Source organism: Lacerta agilis, chromosome 2 (genome assembly GCF_009819535.1).
Source record: "Lacerta agilis isolate rLacAgi1 chromosome 2, rLacAgi1.pri, whole genome shotgun sequence".
In the NCBI taxonomy this organism is placed as follows: Eukaryota; Metazoa; Chordata; class Lepidosauria; order Squamata; family Lacertidae; genus Lacerta; species Lacerta agilis.
The window spans coordinates 5,379,238-5,396,862 of NC_046313.1; the positions used below are offsets into that span (position 1 = coordinate 5,379,238).

The following is a 17,625-nucleotide window of genomic DNA, read 5'->3' on the forward strand; positions in this document are numbered from 1 at the left end:
GGGGGAAGGCGGTGTTAATCATATGTCACGACGCCGAAACGCCCTCTGGGAATTGTAGTTTTCTTACTTACGTTCCGTTTAGAACGCACAGGCTGCGTACCCCAAGAAGCTTATTTGCAGGGCTAGCAGTGCGCCTTCCGAGTGTGGTGCATGCTGGGATTTTTTTGTTTTTGTTTTTTTCCCTCCCTGCCTCGCGTTTTCTGTGGGAATTGTAGTCCTAAGCCTGGGCACTGAGGCGGGAGGGATAGCCCGAGTGGACTTGCTTTCCCATGATGCTCCGCGGCAAACCCGATGTTGTGACCGGAATTAGCTTTAGTAAGATGGCGGCGATGTTGGCGGCGCAGTGAGTTGCTGGTAACGTCGGGAAGGGGCTACAGGTGAGGCGCATCCGCTTGTCCCCCGGCCACCTTCGGTGTTTCCAGCGACTGCAAGTAGGGAAAGGTATCCAAGAAGAAGGGCTCACTGCCGCTGGAGGCAGAAGGGCTGTTGGCTTCAGGTTAGCGGTAGTCGCGGGCGCCTCACGCCGTCGCTTCCCTCGCCTTGATTTGTTTTCAGACGCTCAGCCCTGACGGGGATGGTGCGAGGATAAACACAGAGGTTTGTGCACCAGGGATCGTGGGAGGAAGAGACGCTGTTGTTGTTTATTTGTTAAATTTGTATCCTACTTTTCCTCCCCTTTTTATCCTCACAACAACCCTGTGAGGTAGGTTAGGCCGAGAGTGTGTGACTTGGCCCAAGGTCACCCAGTGAGCTTCATCACCAAGTGGGGATTTGAACTCTGGCCTTCTAGGACCCAGTCTGGCACTCTAACCATTACCCTACATGGGCTCCAATCCAGATCAGAGTGGGGCATTTCTTTTCTTTTTTTTAAATCATATTTATTGATTTTCCAATATATATTTCCAATTACCAATCAAATTAAAATCCAGATTAATTATACAATTCCCAATTAAAACAATTCCAATTATGCCATTTTTTTGGTAATTTATAGACTTCCCATGTCTCGGACTCCGGAGCGATTTTCACATCTCTTTCAGTTGCATTCACAGTCCAATACTTTCACAGCTTCTGATATATGCCAGCAAGCAGACACGATTATAATAAGTAATGTCTCTGTATGGATAAAGCCATTCTCATTCCAAATGCCACATTCCGGACGGCTCCATCTCCTCCTCCTCCTTCTATTACAAATCAAACTTCTTCGCACAGCACTCTCCCCCCGCGCGCATTCCAACCACTCCTTTCCAGGAGAGCCAGACACCTCCATAAATTCCACTATCAATCGTTCATCAAGGCTGGCTTCTCCCTGACTTGAGCCCACTGTCTTACCTTCTACTGCACAACACCAAACCCCCCCCCCCAGCCCTTCCAGCCCAAAGATCAAGTATCTCCCTCCAGCTTTAGGGAGTGAGCTGGGTGAAAGAATTCAAGAAGAGTGAAGTCATGATTGTTCTGTTGAGATTTGTGCTGGAATAACTGTGATTGTCATTGTGCATCACATGCCACTTTTTCCAACATAAAATTTTATTTTGTGCTCTATTTTTATGTTAATATATGTTTTGTTTGTTACATTTTATTATATCCCACTTTTCTTCCAAAGAGCTCAGTAGTATTTCCTCCCTCTCCCAGCTTTTATCTTCACAACCACTCTGTGCATGACTGAGGGGAGATATGAACCCAGGTCTCCCTTTTCTCAGTCTGACACTTTTGCTGCTATACCTTACCTGCAGTCATAGAACCAGCATGTGGATCATCAGCTGCAAGAACTGCATGTTCATGTGAACCTGCAGCATGCACCTGATCGTGACTTTTTATCATGCCTATATGCAGAAGAACTACTTGTTGTTGAACATGATGATTTTTGTGTGTGTGCGTACGTGCTTTTTTTCACTACCAGTCTATATGAATTCGAAACAATTGCTCATTGGCAGACTTTAATTTATTTCAGTCTATGTGACATTTATAAATTTGTCCTGATCAACTTTTGGGCTTCCTCTCTAAAAACAGGCCAGCTGTGTTAAAACTGGTAGCAATAGCTTGTTTAATCAGTATTTATTCATTCTAAGAGGACCATGTTGAGAATAGAGTAGAAGGCAATATGCCAAGACTGCCACCTTCCCAAAATAGCCTGCCAGCAAATCCTCTTTCAGGGATGCCATCCCCTCCACAGATTCCTTTTTCATGTCCGAATTAGTAACTGGGAGGGGTTCAGGTGGCATTTCTCTTGGGAATCAGGGACTCCAACTGTTGGTACCTCACCAACTCCCACACCTTGAAAACTTGCTCAGGATTTAAAGAATGACATAATTGGTGTATAATGTGAGGAATGAGATATCAGATTATTAACTAAGCTATATCCACAGACAAGTTGGGGCTATTCCATACTGAAGCAGGTCTCCAATCCTCCTTCCTCTTCCCAATAACTTCTGTATATTAATACCATCAACAAAACTTTTTTAATCCAGATGGCTGGGGAAACTGTTGAAAAGAGAGAGAGAGATTCTTCACCCCTCAAGGAAGAGCGGAGACGCTCACGTTCAGCTGAACGAGAGCGAGACAGGAAAGGCTCCCCCGTCACAAAGGACAGGAAAAGGCACCGCTCCCGTGAGAGAAGGAGAGGCAGTCGATCAAGATCCCGATCTAGGTCCAAATCGACTGAGAGGTAAGGCTAGATTATAGGTCAATTTGGTTTGCTGCAAGGATGATGAAGGTTAGTCAGCCTTGAGTGTCTTAAGTAGCAGGGAATGCTGTTAGCTTCAGCTGTTTTTATTTGGCTGTTGGTAGGATTCAACAATTCAGCACTGAACTAGATTTTGGACTCAAACCAATGATTTACCGAGGTAGCATCCAGTTTCTCAGAGCAGCTACCTTGAAATGCTTTTGGGGTACACTTAGTAATAGAGTCACAATCCATTCCCAACTGGAATGGTGCTTATGTAGGTTTAAGGACACCCAGTGCATGTCCTTTGTGGACATACTGTTCTGCATCCCTTGTTACGCTGCGGCTAGGTAGTCGGTATTATTGGTTTTGAAATAAAAAATGGGTACAAAGTTTTCCTAAACTACACTGGTAGAGCTTGGTTTCTAAGACCTGCAAACACTATGCATGCTAAACAGATTACAGTGTATCACTTTACTTGATATAAGGCATCTGCCTTCTTTGGGGAAGGGAGTTTGTGAGACTATGCAAGTTATTGAAGCCCAGCCACTGAAAATGTTGCTCTGTCCTAATCCTCTCCTTCTGAATTTGAGCTGTGGCTAATCTTTTTTTTTTTTCATTTTTAAGAAAGAAAATTGAGGTTCTTATGATGCTGAATTCAGTGCTCTGTGCCAAATTCAGCACTTTAGAGGCACTGTTGCAGAGTTACATTCACTCAGTCTTGATTACATTTATTGTCAATTTCTATGCCTTTCTAGGTCTGCTGTACAGATAAACCACAACTGTACCCTTTATACAAAGGCTGAGTTGATGGGTGTGAGCAAAGTGACTATATCTATAGGAGGATGCTAATTTAATTTGGTGGGATTGAATAGTTTCTACAGTTGGTTGGTTGGTTTCTATTGATTCAGGTTTCTACTGTCTGATGGAAGGGGTGGCTTGATCTGTGTGCATTGAAATCAGTTATTCCTCATGTAAACCATTTGTTTGTAGAGAGCGGCGATATAAAGAGCGGGAGCGAGACAAAGAGCGGGATCGCAGCAAGAAGGACCGGGATCGTGAGAAAGATGGGCACCGAAGGGACAAGGACCGTAAACGGTCCAGGTAAAACACTGTTTCCTAGACAATGAATGCAGTTACTTCTGAGGTGTTGCAGCTGTTGTGGAACATAGCATTGTTTCATGGGTAGCTGGGGTGGAAACATGATGAAAAAGATACCTACAATTTCACCGCTTTAGCTTTATGTTTGAATTTAAAGAGAAGTTTCATCTAAATTCTTGGGTTAACAGGTTACTATTATAGGAATTGGGCTCAAGGTACAATGCCTAGGTTGTTGTTGAAAGGACAGTGGCATCTACAGTTACCTTGAGTGACTGGTGCTAAGGATTTGTTCAATAGATTTATTTAGAACAAAATAAAAAATTCCTTCCAGTAGCACCTTAGAGACCAGCTAAGTTTGTTCTTGGTATGAGCTTTCGTGTGCATGCACACTTCTTCAGATATACTGAAACAGAAGTCACCAGACCCTTATATATAGTGAGAGAGTGGGAAGGGGTATTACTCAGAAGGGTGGTGGGAATGGGTGATTGGCTGGTAGGTGTGGAAAACCTGTTGACGACGGTTAACGACTGTAATTGGTCTTACAGGAAAAAGCAAGGGGTGAGATGGCTAAAGATAGCTTTGCCATGTATAATGGGATAAGAATCCAACGTCTTTGTTCAGACCAGGTCTCTCCATGGTTTTAAGTTTGGTAATTACCAATAGGCGCAATTCAGCAACTTCTCTTTCCATTCTATTTCTGAAATTCCTTTGTAGTAAGACAGCTACTTTGAGATCTTGTATAGAATGTCCAGGGAGACTGAAGTGTTCTCCTACTGGTTTCTCTGTCTTGTGATTCCTGATATCAGATTTATGTCCATTTATCCTTTGGCGTAGGATTTGGCCTGTTTGTCTAATATAGAGAGCTGAAAGTATCTGAAGAAGTGTGCATGCACACGAAAGCTCATACCAAGAACAAACTTAGTTGGTCTCTAAGGTGCTACTGGAAGGATTTTTTTATATTTTTTATTTTGTTTTGACTTTGGCAGACCAACACGGCTACCTACCTGTAACTAGATTTATTTAGATTTGGATATATTTAAATATTTATAATCCATACTTTCATAAAGTAGATCAGAATGGTGAGTAACATACAAAACATAATAAAATCAGTAAATTAGTCCATTAAAATATGATAAAAAAAATCAGTGAAACATCAGCAGATACTAGTTGGTTAAAAAGAGAAATTGATATTTCAAAGGCCTGTCTAAATAATTGAAGACATCTAAAAGAAGGGAGAGAAAGTTCCTGCTGAACCTCTACTGGTAGGGAGTTCCACAGGGCAGGGCTTGCCACACTAAAGGAATGGTCCCTAGTTGAGGCCAGCTGAACCTGAGGGACTGAACCTAGAACCACCCAGTGAAATACAGTAACCCCGACTCCTGACTGTTCTATCCCTCTGGCACAGGAGCACCTCTCCAAGTCGGAACAAAGACTCCAAATCCAGGAAGGACAGAGATTCTCGCAGAGATGATGATGATGATTCCTTGTCCAAGAAGGAGAAGGTAACTGCATGTACCTTCTAGATGTCCAGTGCTTGTTCAGTTCTCTGTAACATGTACAGTTAAACTGGGTGGGTTTGAATTCCCCACAGCACCCTGATTCTTTTAATTCGAGATCACTTCTTCTGTACAGCCAAAAGTATAGACCCCACAGCTTCGGTGATAGCATTTCCTACTTTTTGGGTTTCTCTCTCCCGCCCCACTCACCCCCATCCCTGATTTTAACATGCACTTATTTTGTTCACAGGCCCAGCCACTTTCTCTGGAGGAGCTGCTGGCCAAGAAGAAAGCTGAGGAAGAGGCTGAAGCCAAGGTAAGAGCATGGGGCATGCCTCCACTTTCTTTTTCCCCATCTACCAATTCCCATTTTGCCCGGGTGAGACCAGCAGGTGGGTGTATTGGATTACAGCCAGCTGTATTTGTCTAAAGCTGTGCTTTGCTTCCTGGCGTCTTCAGAAATTCTTGATGAGGGAAGTACACAGGGTTTCCTTGCACGCTCAACATCTTGCTCTGATTTCTTGCAGCCGAAGTTCCTTTCCAAGGCAGAACGAGAGGCCGAGGCCTTGAAGCGACGGCAGCTGGAGGTGGAGGAGCGGCAGCGGCTCATAGAAGAGGAGAGGAAAAAGAGAAAACAATTCCAAGAAATGGGGAGGAAGATGCTAGGTAAAGATTACCTCCCAGGAGATCGTCAGGTACAGTGGGACCTTGGAAGTTGAATGGAATCCGTTCCAGAAGTCTGTTCAACTTCCAAGACGTTCGGAGACCAAGGCGGGCTTCTGATTGGCTGCATGAAGCTCCTGCAGCCAATCGGAAGCCACGTCGGACGTTCGGGTTCCAAATAACATTCGCAACCCGGAACACTTATTTCCGGGTTTGCGGCGTTCGGGAGCCAAAACGTTAGACTTGCAAGGCATTCAGGATCCAAGGTACAACTGTATTCTGCTTCAGGGGCATGGTGTGATTCCCTGCTTTGAGCTTGTGTCCTGATGCCACATTTCCCAACATTCTTCCATTTACTACAGAAGACCCCCAGGAGAGGGAGCGGCGTGAGCGGAGAGAGCGCATGGAACGAGAGACCAATGGCAATGAAGATGAGGAAGGACGGCAAAAAATCCGTGAGGAGAAAGATAAGAGCAAGGAACTTCATGCCATCAAGGTAATGCTAGGCCATTTCATTTTCTCTCTGTAAGAAGTCTGGAGATGAGGATTAATGGGTTTGAGCAAGGGGACTGGGATAAGGAGGGTGTCTTTGATGTGCATCCAAGTGGCTGAGGTTAGCATTAGTTGAATTCATTGATCAGTTTAATGCAATCATACCAGTTTTTTGAGCGAGTCATCACAGTTTTCTATGTCCTGAAAAATATATTGTTGGTGTGGGTTGATTGTCACAGTAGACCCACTCACAAAATCAACCTGACTGTGCCAACGTACTTTCAACCTCCCAAAAAGCCAGCTTTAGAAAATGGTCCATAAAATGGTCTGATCACTTTCTTTCCATCACTCATTTCTTGTCCTTTACATGACATCATAACTTCTTAACAGTGTCGCTAGGAACACAAATTCAGACACAGCTGTTTGGAGTTTTCAGCATTGGAATAAAGGGCTTTTTATTTTATTTTTTTGCTTTGCTGTGGCAAAACTGGGCTGAGATCAGAGCCTATGCAAGTTCATTCTTCCTGCTTTGTCCTGGGTCTTCGTTCCCAAGGTCCAATGATGATACACATGTTTTCTGGGCTGGGTATGAAAAGGATGATCTGGATATGAGCCCAAGTGAGCGAAAAGCTGATTTGGGAACCAATGCAGAGTCTGAACTGTTAGCCAGGGCATCCCTAGTTCAAATTGCACTTTTGTCACTACAGGGCCTTAGGGAAGCTCTTGCCTTGACAGCCTCAGGCACTTATCAGAAATATGAGGAATAATAATACTGACCCACCTTACAGGGCTGTTATGTATGAAGCGTCCGGAAAACTTAGAAAGAGCAGCATACATGTTTATTGTAATTTTGATCCAAGCGGTGTGTGTATTGCATTATAGCAAGCTTTACGGTATATTTTGCTCCTTAACATATTCAGCAGAAGGACTAGCAACTATCCTTGTCTCTTCACGGTCAGACTGAATTCTTGCAAAGGGGGGGCACACAGAGTTTCCTTGCAAACTTCCTTTGTGTTTCATTGGGAAATGTTGCCTTTTTTCCTTTGGAAAAGTCTGAGAGGGCATGAATTGAATAAATATATATATGCCATGTTCCCTTAGGAGCGGTACTTGGGTGGGGTCAAGAAGCGGAGACGTACTCGGCATCTGAATGACCGCAAGTTTGTCTTTGAGTGGGATGCTTCCGAAGACACTTCCATTGACTACAATCCCCTGTGAGTATTGCTGTGGGAGGCGGGTTCCATATGGGATGCTTACTTCAGAATAGAGAGACTGGTGTCCGCAAAGCTGCATATCTATCCTTGCTCCTGGGAAGAATCTGAAAATCCAGTTTCCTCCTTAGCCAGTATAGCTGACACAAATGAAGCAGGAATATTCCCAGCCCTGTGAGAGGACGGCGACTAGAGGTCTGGGATTTGGGATTTGTAAAAAAAACCTACATCCTTGTATCCTAAAAATACAAATTCTCACATGGCAGTGAGTTGTGCAAATTAAGTGGGCTTGTGAAGGAAAAAATGAGATGGGATTCTGGGAGTTTCTAACCACCTACAGTTTGGCGTGTATACAGTACCATTTGACATTCTGTTCAACAGGTACAAGGAGCGACATCAGGTTCAGCTGCTGGGACGTGGCTTCATTGCTGGCATTGACTTGAAGCAGCAGAAGCGGGAGCAGTCGCGTTTTTATGGAGACCTGATGGAGAAGCGGCGCACGCTGGAGGAGAAAGAGCAAGAGGAGTGAGTTACATCCAGGGATGGAGGTGCTGGTGTTGCAAAGTTTTTGATGACATTCCCCAGCTGATGGGGGAATAGTAAACCTTTGTGGTTTTGCTGGATGTTGGTGTTCAGGTGGATATGGGAAGACATTCTGTGCTTTCATCACATGTACAAGGAGTTGTTTCCCCCCCCCCCAATTCAACCAACCAAAACTCTTGTGACAAGGAAAGTCAGACTCTAAGACAGAGGTCGGCAACCTCCAGCCCATGGGCCGGATGCAGCCCATGAAGAACATTTTACCGGCCCACGAGCCGCCCACAAACCGAATCGCCTGCTCGGCAAGTCCCCCATGCACCATGCGGGGACTCGCCAAGTGGTGCCGGAAATGGCATCTGCACACGCGCAGATACCAGAAACCACACCTGCGCATGTCCAGATGCCGAAAATCGCTTCTGCACATGATTCGTGATATATTGCCAGGTAAAATATTATGAAACAGTTATCATGATGTGAACGTCAAACCGATTTTGGACAATATCTCAATATATTGCCCAGCCCTATTCCTGGCATAGTTAATAGGTTGCAGTGAGCAAAGTTTTGTGCAGAAGTGGGCAGATAAGAGCTGCCCTCTTCCAGTTTGCTGGGGTTTTTCTTTGCTTTCGTCTTCTACCATTTGGCCTGCCTATTCTCACCCTGTTGGGATCTTCCTTCTGGCAGGGCACGCCTGCGCAAGCTGCGTAAAAAGGAGGCCAAGCAACGCTGGGATGACAGGCATTGGTCTCAAAAGAAACTGGATGAGATGACAGACAGGGACTGGCGTATCTTCCGGGAGGACTACAGCATCACCACTAAAGGAGGCAAGATCCCCAACCCTATTCGTTCCTGGAAAGACTCTTCACTGCCCCCTCACATCTTGGAGGTCATTGACAAATGCGGCTACAAGGTGAGATGCAAGTCACTTCACAAAAATGGATTGGACCTTCTGTTAACCATTGGAACTTCAGTTTATTTTGAGAGACTGTATAAGTGTATATTTTAAATGCTAAATGATCATTTAGTTTATGGGGGTGGGTGTTGTTGAACAGGGACTGAGCACCATGGCTTCTGGAGATCAGCTTTGTTCTTGAAAGGACATATTGTTTTGGATGTTGGGGAGGGCTAAGAGTCAGGATTCCTGGTTCTGTTGCTGACTGCTTGAATTCCCTTTGATTCCTCCCAAGAGGTCTAGTAGTTTCCTGATAGGTTTTATGCCTCGTTTCCCACAGGAACCAACTCCTATTCAGCGTCAAGCCATTCCTATTGGTCTGCAGAACCGTGACATCATAGGCGTGGCAGAAACTGGCAGTGGTAAAACAGCTGCCTTCCTTATCCCATTGCTGGTGTGGATCACAACACTTCCCAAGATTGACAGGTGAGGGAGTGAGTGATGGGTGCTGCGGCAGGTTAGGCCACTTTTCGGGGGGGGGGGGATGGACATTTTGAGGGCCCTGGTTTGGGTCTGGGTCAATGCTCACATGCAAATGATTCTTCAGCACCACGATTTGCACTGGTGCTCTCAACGCCCAGGCATTCTTCTGTGAGGGAGTGATATTTTTCTAATACCACACATCAAGTACAGTGGTACCTTGGTTCTCGAACTTAATCCGTTCCGAGAGTCCGTTCAACTCCTGAAACCGTTCAGAAACCAAGGCGCGTCTTCTGATTGGCTGCAGGAGCTTCCTGCACTCAATTGGAAGTCGTGTTGGATGTTCGGCTTCCAAAAAACATTCATAAACTGGAACACTTCTGGGTGTGCGGCGTTCAGGAGCCGATTTGTTCGGGAACCAAGGTACTGCTGTAACCTGTTTGGGAAGCCTTTGTAATCCCCCTAATATTTCAGTAACTTTTGGTGGCAAAGCCCAGAATTGTGCTAGTCACTGCTTACCCCTGTTTTTGTGTGTATGTGAGAATGAGTGAGAGGTGGGGAGATGAGGATTTTTCTCCCATGGTAAAGCCATTGCTTCCAGGTGTGCAGCTTTGATTGAGCAGGACTACAGTCATGTTGTGATACAAACATAAGAATTGCTTTGCTCACATTGACAAAAAAAAGTCCATCTTGTCCAGCAATGCTGTTTCCATCAGTGGCTACCCAGAGACTTCTGGGAAGCTCACAGACTAACCATGCTGGAGATAGGCCAAATCACCATGGATAGATGGCTCCCCCCCCCCCCGCCCCCGTGTGCACTGCAGGGACCTCCTTGCAGCTTTTGTTGTGCTCAGGCTCTGTAAAGACCTGAATGGCTGGTGTCAATTTATGAACATAGAAAACTGCCTTGTTCGGAGTCAAACCATTGGTCCATCTACCTCAGCATTGTCTACACTGACTGGCAGTGGCTCTCCAGGGTTTCAGGCAGGTTTTTCTCCCAGCTGGAGATGGCAGGGATCAAACCTGGGACCTTCTGCATGCAAGGCATGTGCTGTACCACAGCCATGACCCTTCCCCAGAAACCGTGGCTTCTAGGTGAGCTTGAAATAATCTGGTTCACTGGGTTGACACTTGGGGGGGGCTTGTTTCCCCTCCAAAAAAATCGCACGGCACCCACCCTTACTTAATTTTGTTTCAGTGGTAGTCAGTAGATTGAGGTCACACATGTATACATTTCTCACAGTTCAATCTAGCAGGCAGAAACCTGGGGCATTCTTTGGTTGGGAGCCCGCCTTTGCTGCGAAGTCTTGTAGGCCAGAGAGGGATGGTTTCACACTGTCTGCTTCAGCTCAGCATATGTTTTTTGTTCACTGCAGGATTGAGGAGTCAGATCAGGGACCCTATGCCGTCATCCTGGCTCCCACCCGTGAGCTGGCCCAGCAGATTGAGGAAGAGACCATCAAATTTGGAAAGCCCCTGGGCATCCGCACAGTGGCTGTTATTGGTGGCATCTCCCGTGAGGATCAAGGCTTCCGCCTGCGCATGGGTTGTGAGGTGAGAGGGGCCCCCTTCTGCTTTAAAAGTCAGAGTGGGTGGTCTGCTGACACAACCAACTTCTTATCCTCTAATGGAGCTGCTTCCTCCTCTACTATATCCCCCTGCACACCCTCAAAATCAGCTCCAGGGGGTAGGGGGAGACATTAAAAGTAGATTTTAGGACCACACAGTGGGAGGAGAGAAAATGGAAATCCTGTTGTACCAGCAGAACACTCTTGGCATATCATTGGCAACAACCCTAAATGTCCACTTTGTGCATTAGCAGTGTGCTCCTGTGAGTGATAAATAATGACACCCATTCATAGCTTAATATCCTCTTAACTTCATGGCCTGGCTCACCTTCCCTGCCTGGAGAGTATATTGGAAAATGTTGCACTGTTTCTTGAGTTCATCAGGGAAGGATGGGGGAAAGCTGTATGGACACAGGTTTCAAGGGTCATTTCCACCTCCATGTATCTGCGCTCTCTCGCTGAATGCCACAGATTGTGATTGCTACACCGGGCCGTCTGATTGACGTTTTGGAGAACCGTTACCTGGTGCTGAGCCGCTGCACCTATGTAGTACTGGATGAGGCTGACCGCATGATTGACATGGGCTTCGAACCTGATGTGCAGAAGATCCTGGAGCACATACCTGTCACTAACCAGAAACCAGATACGGATGAGGCTGAAGACCCTGAAAAGATGTTGGCCAACTTCGAGTTGGGCAAGCACAAATATCGGCAGGTTAGTGGGGTTTGGGTGCCTTGCTGTCACATCTGGTGTATTAACTTGTAAAAAGTAAAGCATTGGTGTTCAAGTCCACCATTGATTTCCACCCTTTAACCCAAACACCCTTCCTTTAATCTGACCTGGTTAGCAATGTTTTTAAATTCACATGAGAAATAAGGCACTTTTTTTGAAGGGGCGGATAGTGTGGTTGGTGGCTGCTTGTGGGTAGGGAGATGCTTTTTTTCTGAAAGCTGTTTCTTAGAAAACCATGTTCAGTCCAGAGGGCAGTAGCCAACTAAACAGCACAAATACTTTTAGTTGTGCAATGGAGTTTCCCTGCCTGCTCCTCTCTCCCCCATATGCCCCCTGTAAATCTGTTCCGGGGGTTCCCTCAATCCTCCAGAGCTGATTTACAGGGAGTGTAGGGAGAGGAGAGGGCCCTGAGACCTCTGGATATGGGGCTGTATAATAATAATAATAATAATAATAATAATAATAATAATAATAATAATAAGAAGAAGAAGAAGAAGAAGAAGAAGAAGAAGAAGAAGTAGTCCTTGTGCTAATGGAACTGATCACTTGGGTTCAACCCCAAGATCAGATTCATAGGCACAAAAGATGAGGCAGTTAAGAGGATGGTTGATGTTAGTGCCCACTCCCTTTTTTGTGGAAGGTACTGAGTGCTTGAAAGTGTGCTTTGAGAGGGAGCGAGGCAGAACAAGGAGAACACTTAAGCTTGGGCACCATTCACAGTAAAAAAACAAACAAACCTTACCAGCCAGACGTGGTGAAATGGTAGGATTGGATGCCCTTTGCAGGTTGAAGGGTTCATTGATTTCCTTTATTTCTGGCTAAAATACCGCAAATGGAAGTGATTGGAGGTAACTTTCTTAATAAAACAGCTCTCTTTGTGGCTTTGTACATATTTCCTGCAATGTGATGTTTGTGAAAATGCATTCCTCCCCTTTTCTGCTTAAATTGGAGTAGTTCCATTATGTGGGAGGAAAGGCAGACTGCCTTGCACTCATGCTCTCTCTTCTCTCCCCCCCCCCACGGCAGACTGTGATGTTCACAGCCACCATGCCCCCTGCTGTGGAGCGCCTGGCCCGCAGTTACCTGCGCCGCCCAGCGGTGGTCTACATTGGCTCTGCTGGCAAGCCACACGAACGTGTGGAACAGAAGGTCTTCCTCATGTCAGAGTCGGAGAAGAGGTAACCGCTGGTGTGGGAGGTTGCGTCAAGGGCCTTGGTTTGTCTAGTTCAAACGAGGTAACGGGAGCCTTTGAGGTTTGGGCCCTCAGGTGTGGTAGGCATAGAACATAGAACTGTGTTTGTTGTGATTGGCACAGGGCTCTGTGCTTAAAAAGAGAACCCTTTGCAGAGGCAATTCACGTCCATTTTATGCTTTATCTTCGCTCCTTCCAAATTGTGGCATAAGCACATTTCTGGCTATGAAGTGAAGCCTCAACCCAAACATGGGGCTTCTGCCGTAATATACCGTATTTTTCGCTCCATAAGATGCACCTAGTTTTTAGAGGAGGAAAGGGGGAAAGCCCTGCTTTTTTGAGGATCAGTTCAAAGTGGTGCAGCTTTTTTTTTGCAAAGGGAAAAGTCCCGTTTTATGGGGTCCAACTCACAGTTCTGCAGCTTCTAGTCCTACAGCCATTTCTACAGTTTCCAGACAGATAATCTAATCAGCCAGTCACATGTTGCTGGGGAAACAGCCTCCCTCTGCATTCAACAATGGAGGCCTGGGCAAGGGGGCGTGGCTGGAAAGGGAGCCTTATCTCTCTCCTGATCACTTGCTGAACAGCTGTTCAGCGGCTTCCTTTCAACACCCCCTTCTCTCTTGGTAAAAAAAAAAGAGCACAATCTGCTTTTTGCCCCTAGGCAATTCGGCTCCAGGGACCATGCATTCGCTCCTTATGGAGCGAAAAATATGGTAATTTCCAGAGAAGGGCTATGTGGAATGAGCCTGCTAGACTTCCCTCCAGCATTCCTCATGTCTTGAACCATGAAATGGTTCCCATATTTCTCAAGCAGGGTGGGTGGAGGTCCAAAGGAACCATGTACCCTGTTGTCAGGAAACTGAAAATACCGATGACTTGAAATGTGTGGAGAGAAACATGGTCTTGCATTTACTGTGGGGTGGGATCAGTGGGTCAGGATAATGGCCAGTGCATCCTTTCCTTGGTGTGAGTGCAGAAAAGAGAACGTGGCATGTGGCTTAGAGTTGCAGAGGGACCCCAGAATACTATTCAGTCCAGGCCCCCCCCCCAATATGCTTACTTGAATCTGGGTGCACATTTTTGTTACGTATTACAAGTTCTAGCCCTCCCTTCTGCCAAGGAGCTCAAGGCTGTACGCATGGTTATCCCTGTCCAGTGTTATTAGTGTTGTTTCTGGATGTCAGGGTACTGAACTGTTCCAAATGAGGCATGTCTTTGGCACGGACGGTTAGAGATGTGTGCCAGAGGGCAAGGGTGTGCAATGTAACATTTCTGCTGAACAGATTGCATCTTCAGACCCCACCATTGTGCCTCACCTGTTTGCTTCTCTTCTCCTTTCCCCTGTATAGGAAGAAACTGCTGAACATTTTGGAGCAGGGCTTTGACCCACCCATCATCATCTTTGTGAACCAGAAGAAGGGCTGCGATGTGCTGGCTAAATCCCTGGAGAAGATGGGGGTAAGTAGTAATCTCGAGAACTGTAAGTTTAAGAACTGCAGATCCTATGTCCAAGTATTTGAGGCCCATGTGAGGTTAGCCAGCCCATCTTTGAGGCTCCTTGTGTCATTTGTCAAACTTCAGGAAGATACATAGGTGTTTCCTCTCACACTATCAGCAAATTATCAGAATAATGTGGTGTAGCTGTTGACTTTATGGCAGCTGGTAAGACATTTTCTGGCTGACTCTGCTGAGCCCTGAATTGGCAGAGTTCAATGCTTATTCTTGGTCTGGCAGTTGCCATTCCCCCCACCCCGCAAGCCCCTTGCAAGGTAATCAACATCTCTTAGTTTTCACTAGGAATGTCTGGGAATGATGGAGCACTCTGCCCCAGTGTCTCCTCTTGAAACACTTGGCTGTCTTTGTCTCTGGAGGGAATTGTTGCTTGTTCATTGCCTTTTGGTTACTGTCCTCATTGCCCAAACAAACATCTGGCTTAATGTAACCCGTTGCTCTCCCATCTCCGCAGTACAATGCCTGCACCCTTCATGGCGGCAAAGGTCAGGAGCAGCGAGAGTTTGCCCTCTCCAACTTGAAGGCTGGTGCCAAGGATATTCTGGTGGCCACAGATGTGGCTGGACGTGGTATCGACATCCATGATGTGTCCATGGTGGTGAACTACGACATGGCCAAGAACATTGAAGGTGAGCTGTCTAGTGCTCTCTGCCTTTCTATAGAGATCTTCTGGGCACTTCCTTGGTCTTATAACAGAAACCTCTGTGTCTGTGAGGCATGGCTTCAGCAATTTGGGCCACCGAACGGGAGAGGCGGGGTGGCAGTGGTTGGCATGCTGTGCTGTTCAAGTCACAAAATTGATGTAGGTCCTTCTAATTCCACGTCTGGGAGCTGGCAGTGTGTAGTCACAAAGTGCACAAGTTAGAAAGTCTGGGTCAAATCTTGTCTCTGCTGCTTTGGGCAAGCCCTTCACCCTCAGCCTCCTCTGCAATATGGAGTTGTTAGTGATGGGTCTACCTTTTTCTAGGACTGTTGTAAGGATTAATGTGATGTATGAAGTGCTTTGAACACTGAAATTCTATACTAATACTTCATCTTCATTTTCATCTTTAATTGCTTTTCTGTAACTGTTAAGGGGTGATAGATTCAGGTAGGTAGCCGTGTTGGTCTGACGCAGTAGAAATATAAATTTTTTTAAAAAATTGTCCAGTAGCACCTTAGAGACCAACTAAATTTGTTCTTGGTATGAGCTTTCGTGTGCATGCACACTTCTTCAGATACCATGCACACGAAAGCTCATACCAAGAACAAACTTAGTTGGTCTCTAAGGTGCTACTGGACAATTTTTGTATATATTTCTGTTAAGGATCGGTCAGTCTCTGTCCTTGACCCTGTAGCATGAGCCATCATTTAGATTTTCCACCCAGCACCAAAGGTTAGCAGCGCCTTAACACCTTCCTTTTTATATATATAAAAAATATTTATTAGAATTTTTCCAGTTATGACCAAATTACAACACATGATTAAATTTTTCTAACCCCCCTTTCTCTCACCAAGAGGGGCATGCCAAACAAACCCCCCTCTCACTGGGGTAAACAGTAATACTTTGCCAATTTAATCACTTACAATGCACATACCATCTTAGCCCTCGAGGACTTGCCCGATTCCCCCCCATTGACTCCCAGATTAAACCTAATTTACAGTTATTACCAATTAATCCCCATACTCTTTCCTCTCCTTCTTACATTTTCCAATATTTCTTACAAAATACTTTTCCAACTTACAAATCTAATTCATCATTTTTAATTATCCTCCACACTCACTGTATTTCTAAGCTTTCATGCCTTAACACCTTCCTTCCTCCTTGCTTACAGATTATATTCACCGCATTGGCCGAACAGGACGAGCTGGCAAGAGCGGTGTAGCCATCTCTTTTGTCACCAAGGAGGACTCTGCTGTCTTCTATGACCTTAAGCAGGCTATCCTCGAGAGTCCGGTGTCTTCATGCCCTCCAGAACTGGCCAACCACCCAGATGCACAGCACAAGCCGGGAACCATCCTTACCAAGAAGCGGCGGGAAGAGACAATCTTTGCCTGAGTCCTGTAGAATTGCTATTCAAGAGGCCCATCCGCGATTGCAGTCAGGGGACACTCTGGGCCACTGCCTGGAGCCTGGAGCAGACCGAAAGAGCAAGAGCCTCCTGGTGAAATGGCTCTTTCAGGCCCACTTGCCTAGACCTTAAAGAGGCAGTGGCTTTTAATGTGCTTTCCCTCTCCCCTTCAAACGTAGTAGGTACGCCCCTTGAGCTATTGATGTGACGCCCAGCGAAGAATTCGGGACCAAACAATGAAGACTTCAATCTAAAAAGTTAAAATGTCTCCTTGGGAATCCTGAGCTAGACAATTCCCCCTACTTCTTCCTGGAGCCTTGCTTTACATTTGAGTTGGGAAGCTGAGCTAGGCTAGGCCTGCAGACTCACCTTGCTGATTTGTGCCACTTGGTGGCTTTAAGCCTGCCACCTCCTCTACTCCATGATCAAGCGAGACTCTGAGGTTTTGTTCCGACTTTTTTGGGCAGCGGGGTGTGTGTGTGTGTGTGATACAGCTTGTGGAACTCTGGCAGGGATGCTGCAGGGCCCTCCTTTCCTCTTCTGGTAAGAACATCACCCTGTTTCCAGTACCATGTTTCAGGGTGGTAATTTCATGAGGAAGGGTGGGGTGAATTTCTTAACAAAACTTGATTTTTTTCAGAGGTTAGTACTGGCTACTTTCAGTAGAAGGGGACAGGTGATGTACAGAAAGACACTCATATTTTTCAATGATGTTTCTGTGCTTCTATAAATCCATGTGAAATGTTACTCAGGTCTCTCTCTTCCTTTACTCCTCCCTTTTCACAGATGCAAGTTCAAACTGTGTCTCCTCTGTAGAACTTGTATTCTTCTGTGCCTTTTAAATATAGCAATTGTCCTTACAAGCTATTTATGAGACTATCAGCTAGAGGCAAGAGAACCAGTTTTGCATTACTGATATAGTAAATCTTGTGTGTGAGAGGGGAGTAGCAGTAGTTGGAACAAAGTAGTGTTCGAAGGGTGACAGCTGGAGGTCTAGAATAAAAGGGCAACTTATTTTTTGTTAAAAACGAAATGT

At 45.7% G+C, this 17,625-nt stretch overlaps 1 protein-coding gene across 2 annotated transcripts; it reads left to right on the forward strand.

The window, feature by feature from the left end:
• Positions 1–243: 243 nt before the first annotated feature.
• Positions 244–17,336, forward strand: DDX23 (DEAD-box helicase 23). 2 transcript variants are annotated; one of them, XM_033138075.1, is made up of 17 exons: positions 244–377; positions 2,466–2,662; positions 3,653–3,763; positions 5,166–5,262; positions 5,507–5,572; positions 5,784–5,922; positions 6,282–6,415; positions 7,513–7,625; positions 8,004–8,147; positions 8,844–9,069; positions 9,392–9,537; positions 10,908–11,085; positions 11,571–11,813; positions 12,858–13,009; positions 14,376–14,484; positions 14,993–15,167; positions 16,353–17,336. In XM_033138075.1, the coding sequence occupies exons 2-17, from the start codon at positions 2,466–2,468 to the stop codon at positions 16,574–16,576; spliced, it is 2,454 nt and encodes an 817-aa protein (XP_032993966.1). In that variant the 5' UTR covers positions 244–377; the 3' UTR covers positions 16,577–17,336. The 2 variants fall into 2 exon arrangements, with proteins under 2 accessions (XP_032993966.1, XP_032993959.1); XM_033138068.1 differs by having other exon boundaries at positions 292–597.
• The last annotated feature ends 289 nt before the right edge of the window (positions 17,337–17,625 follow it).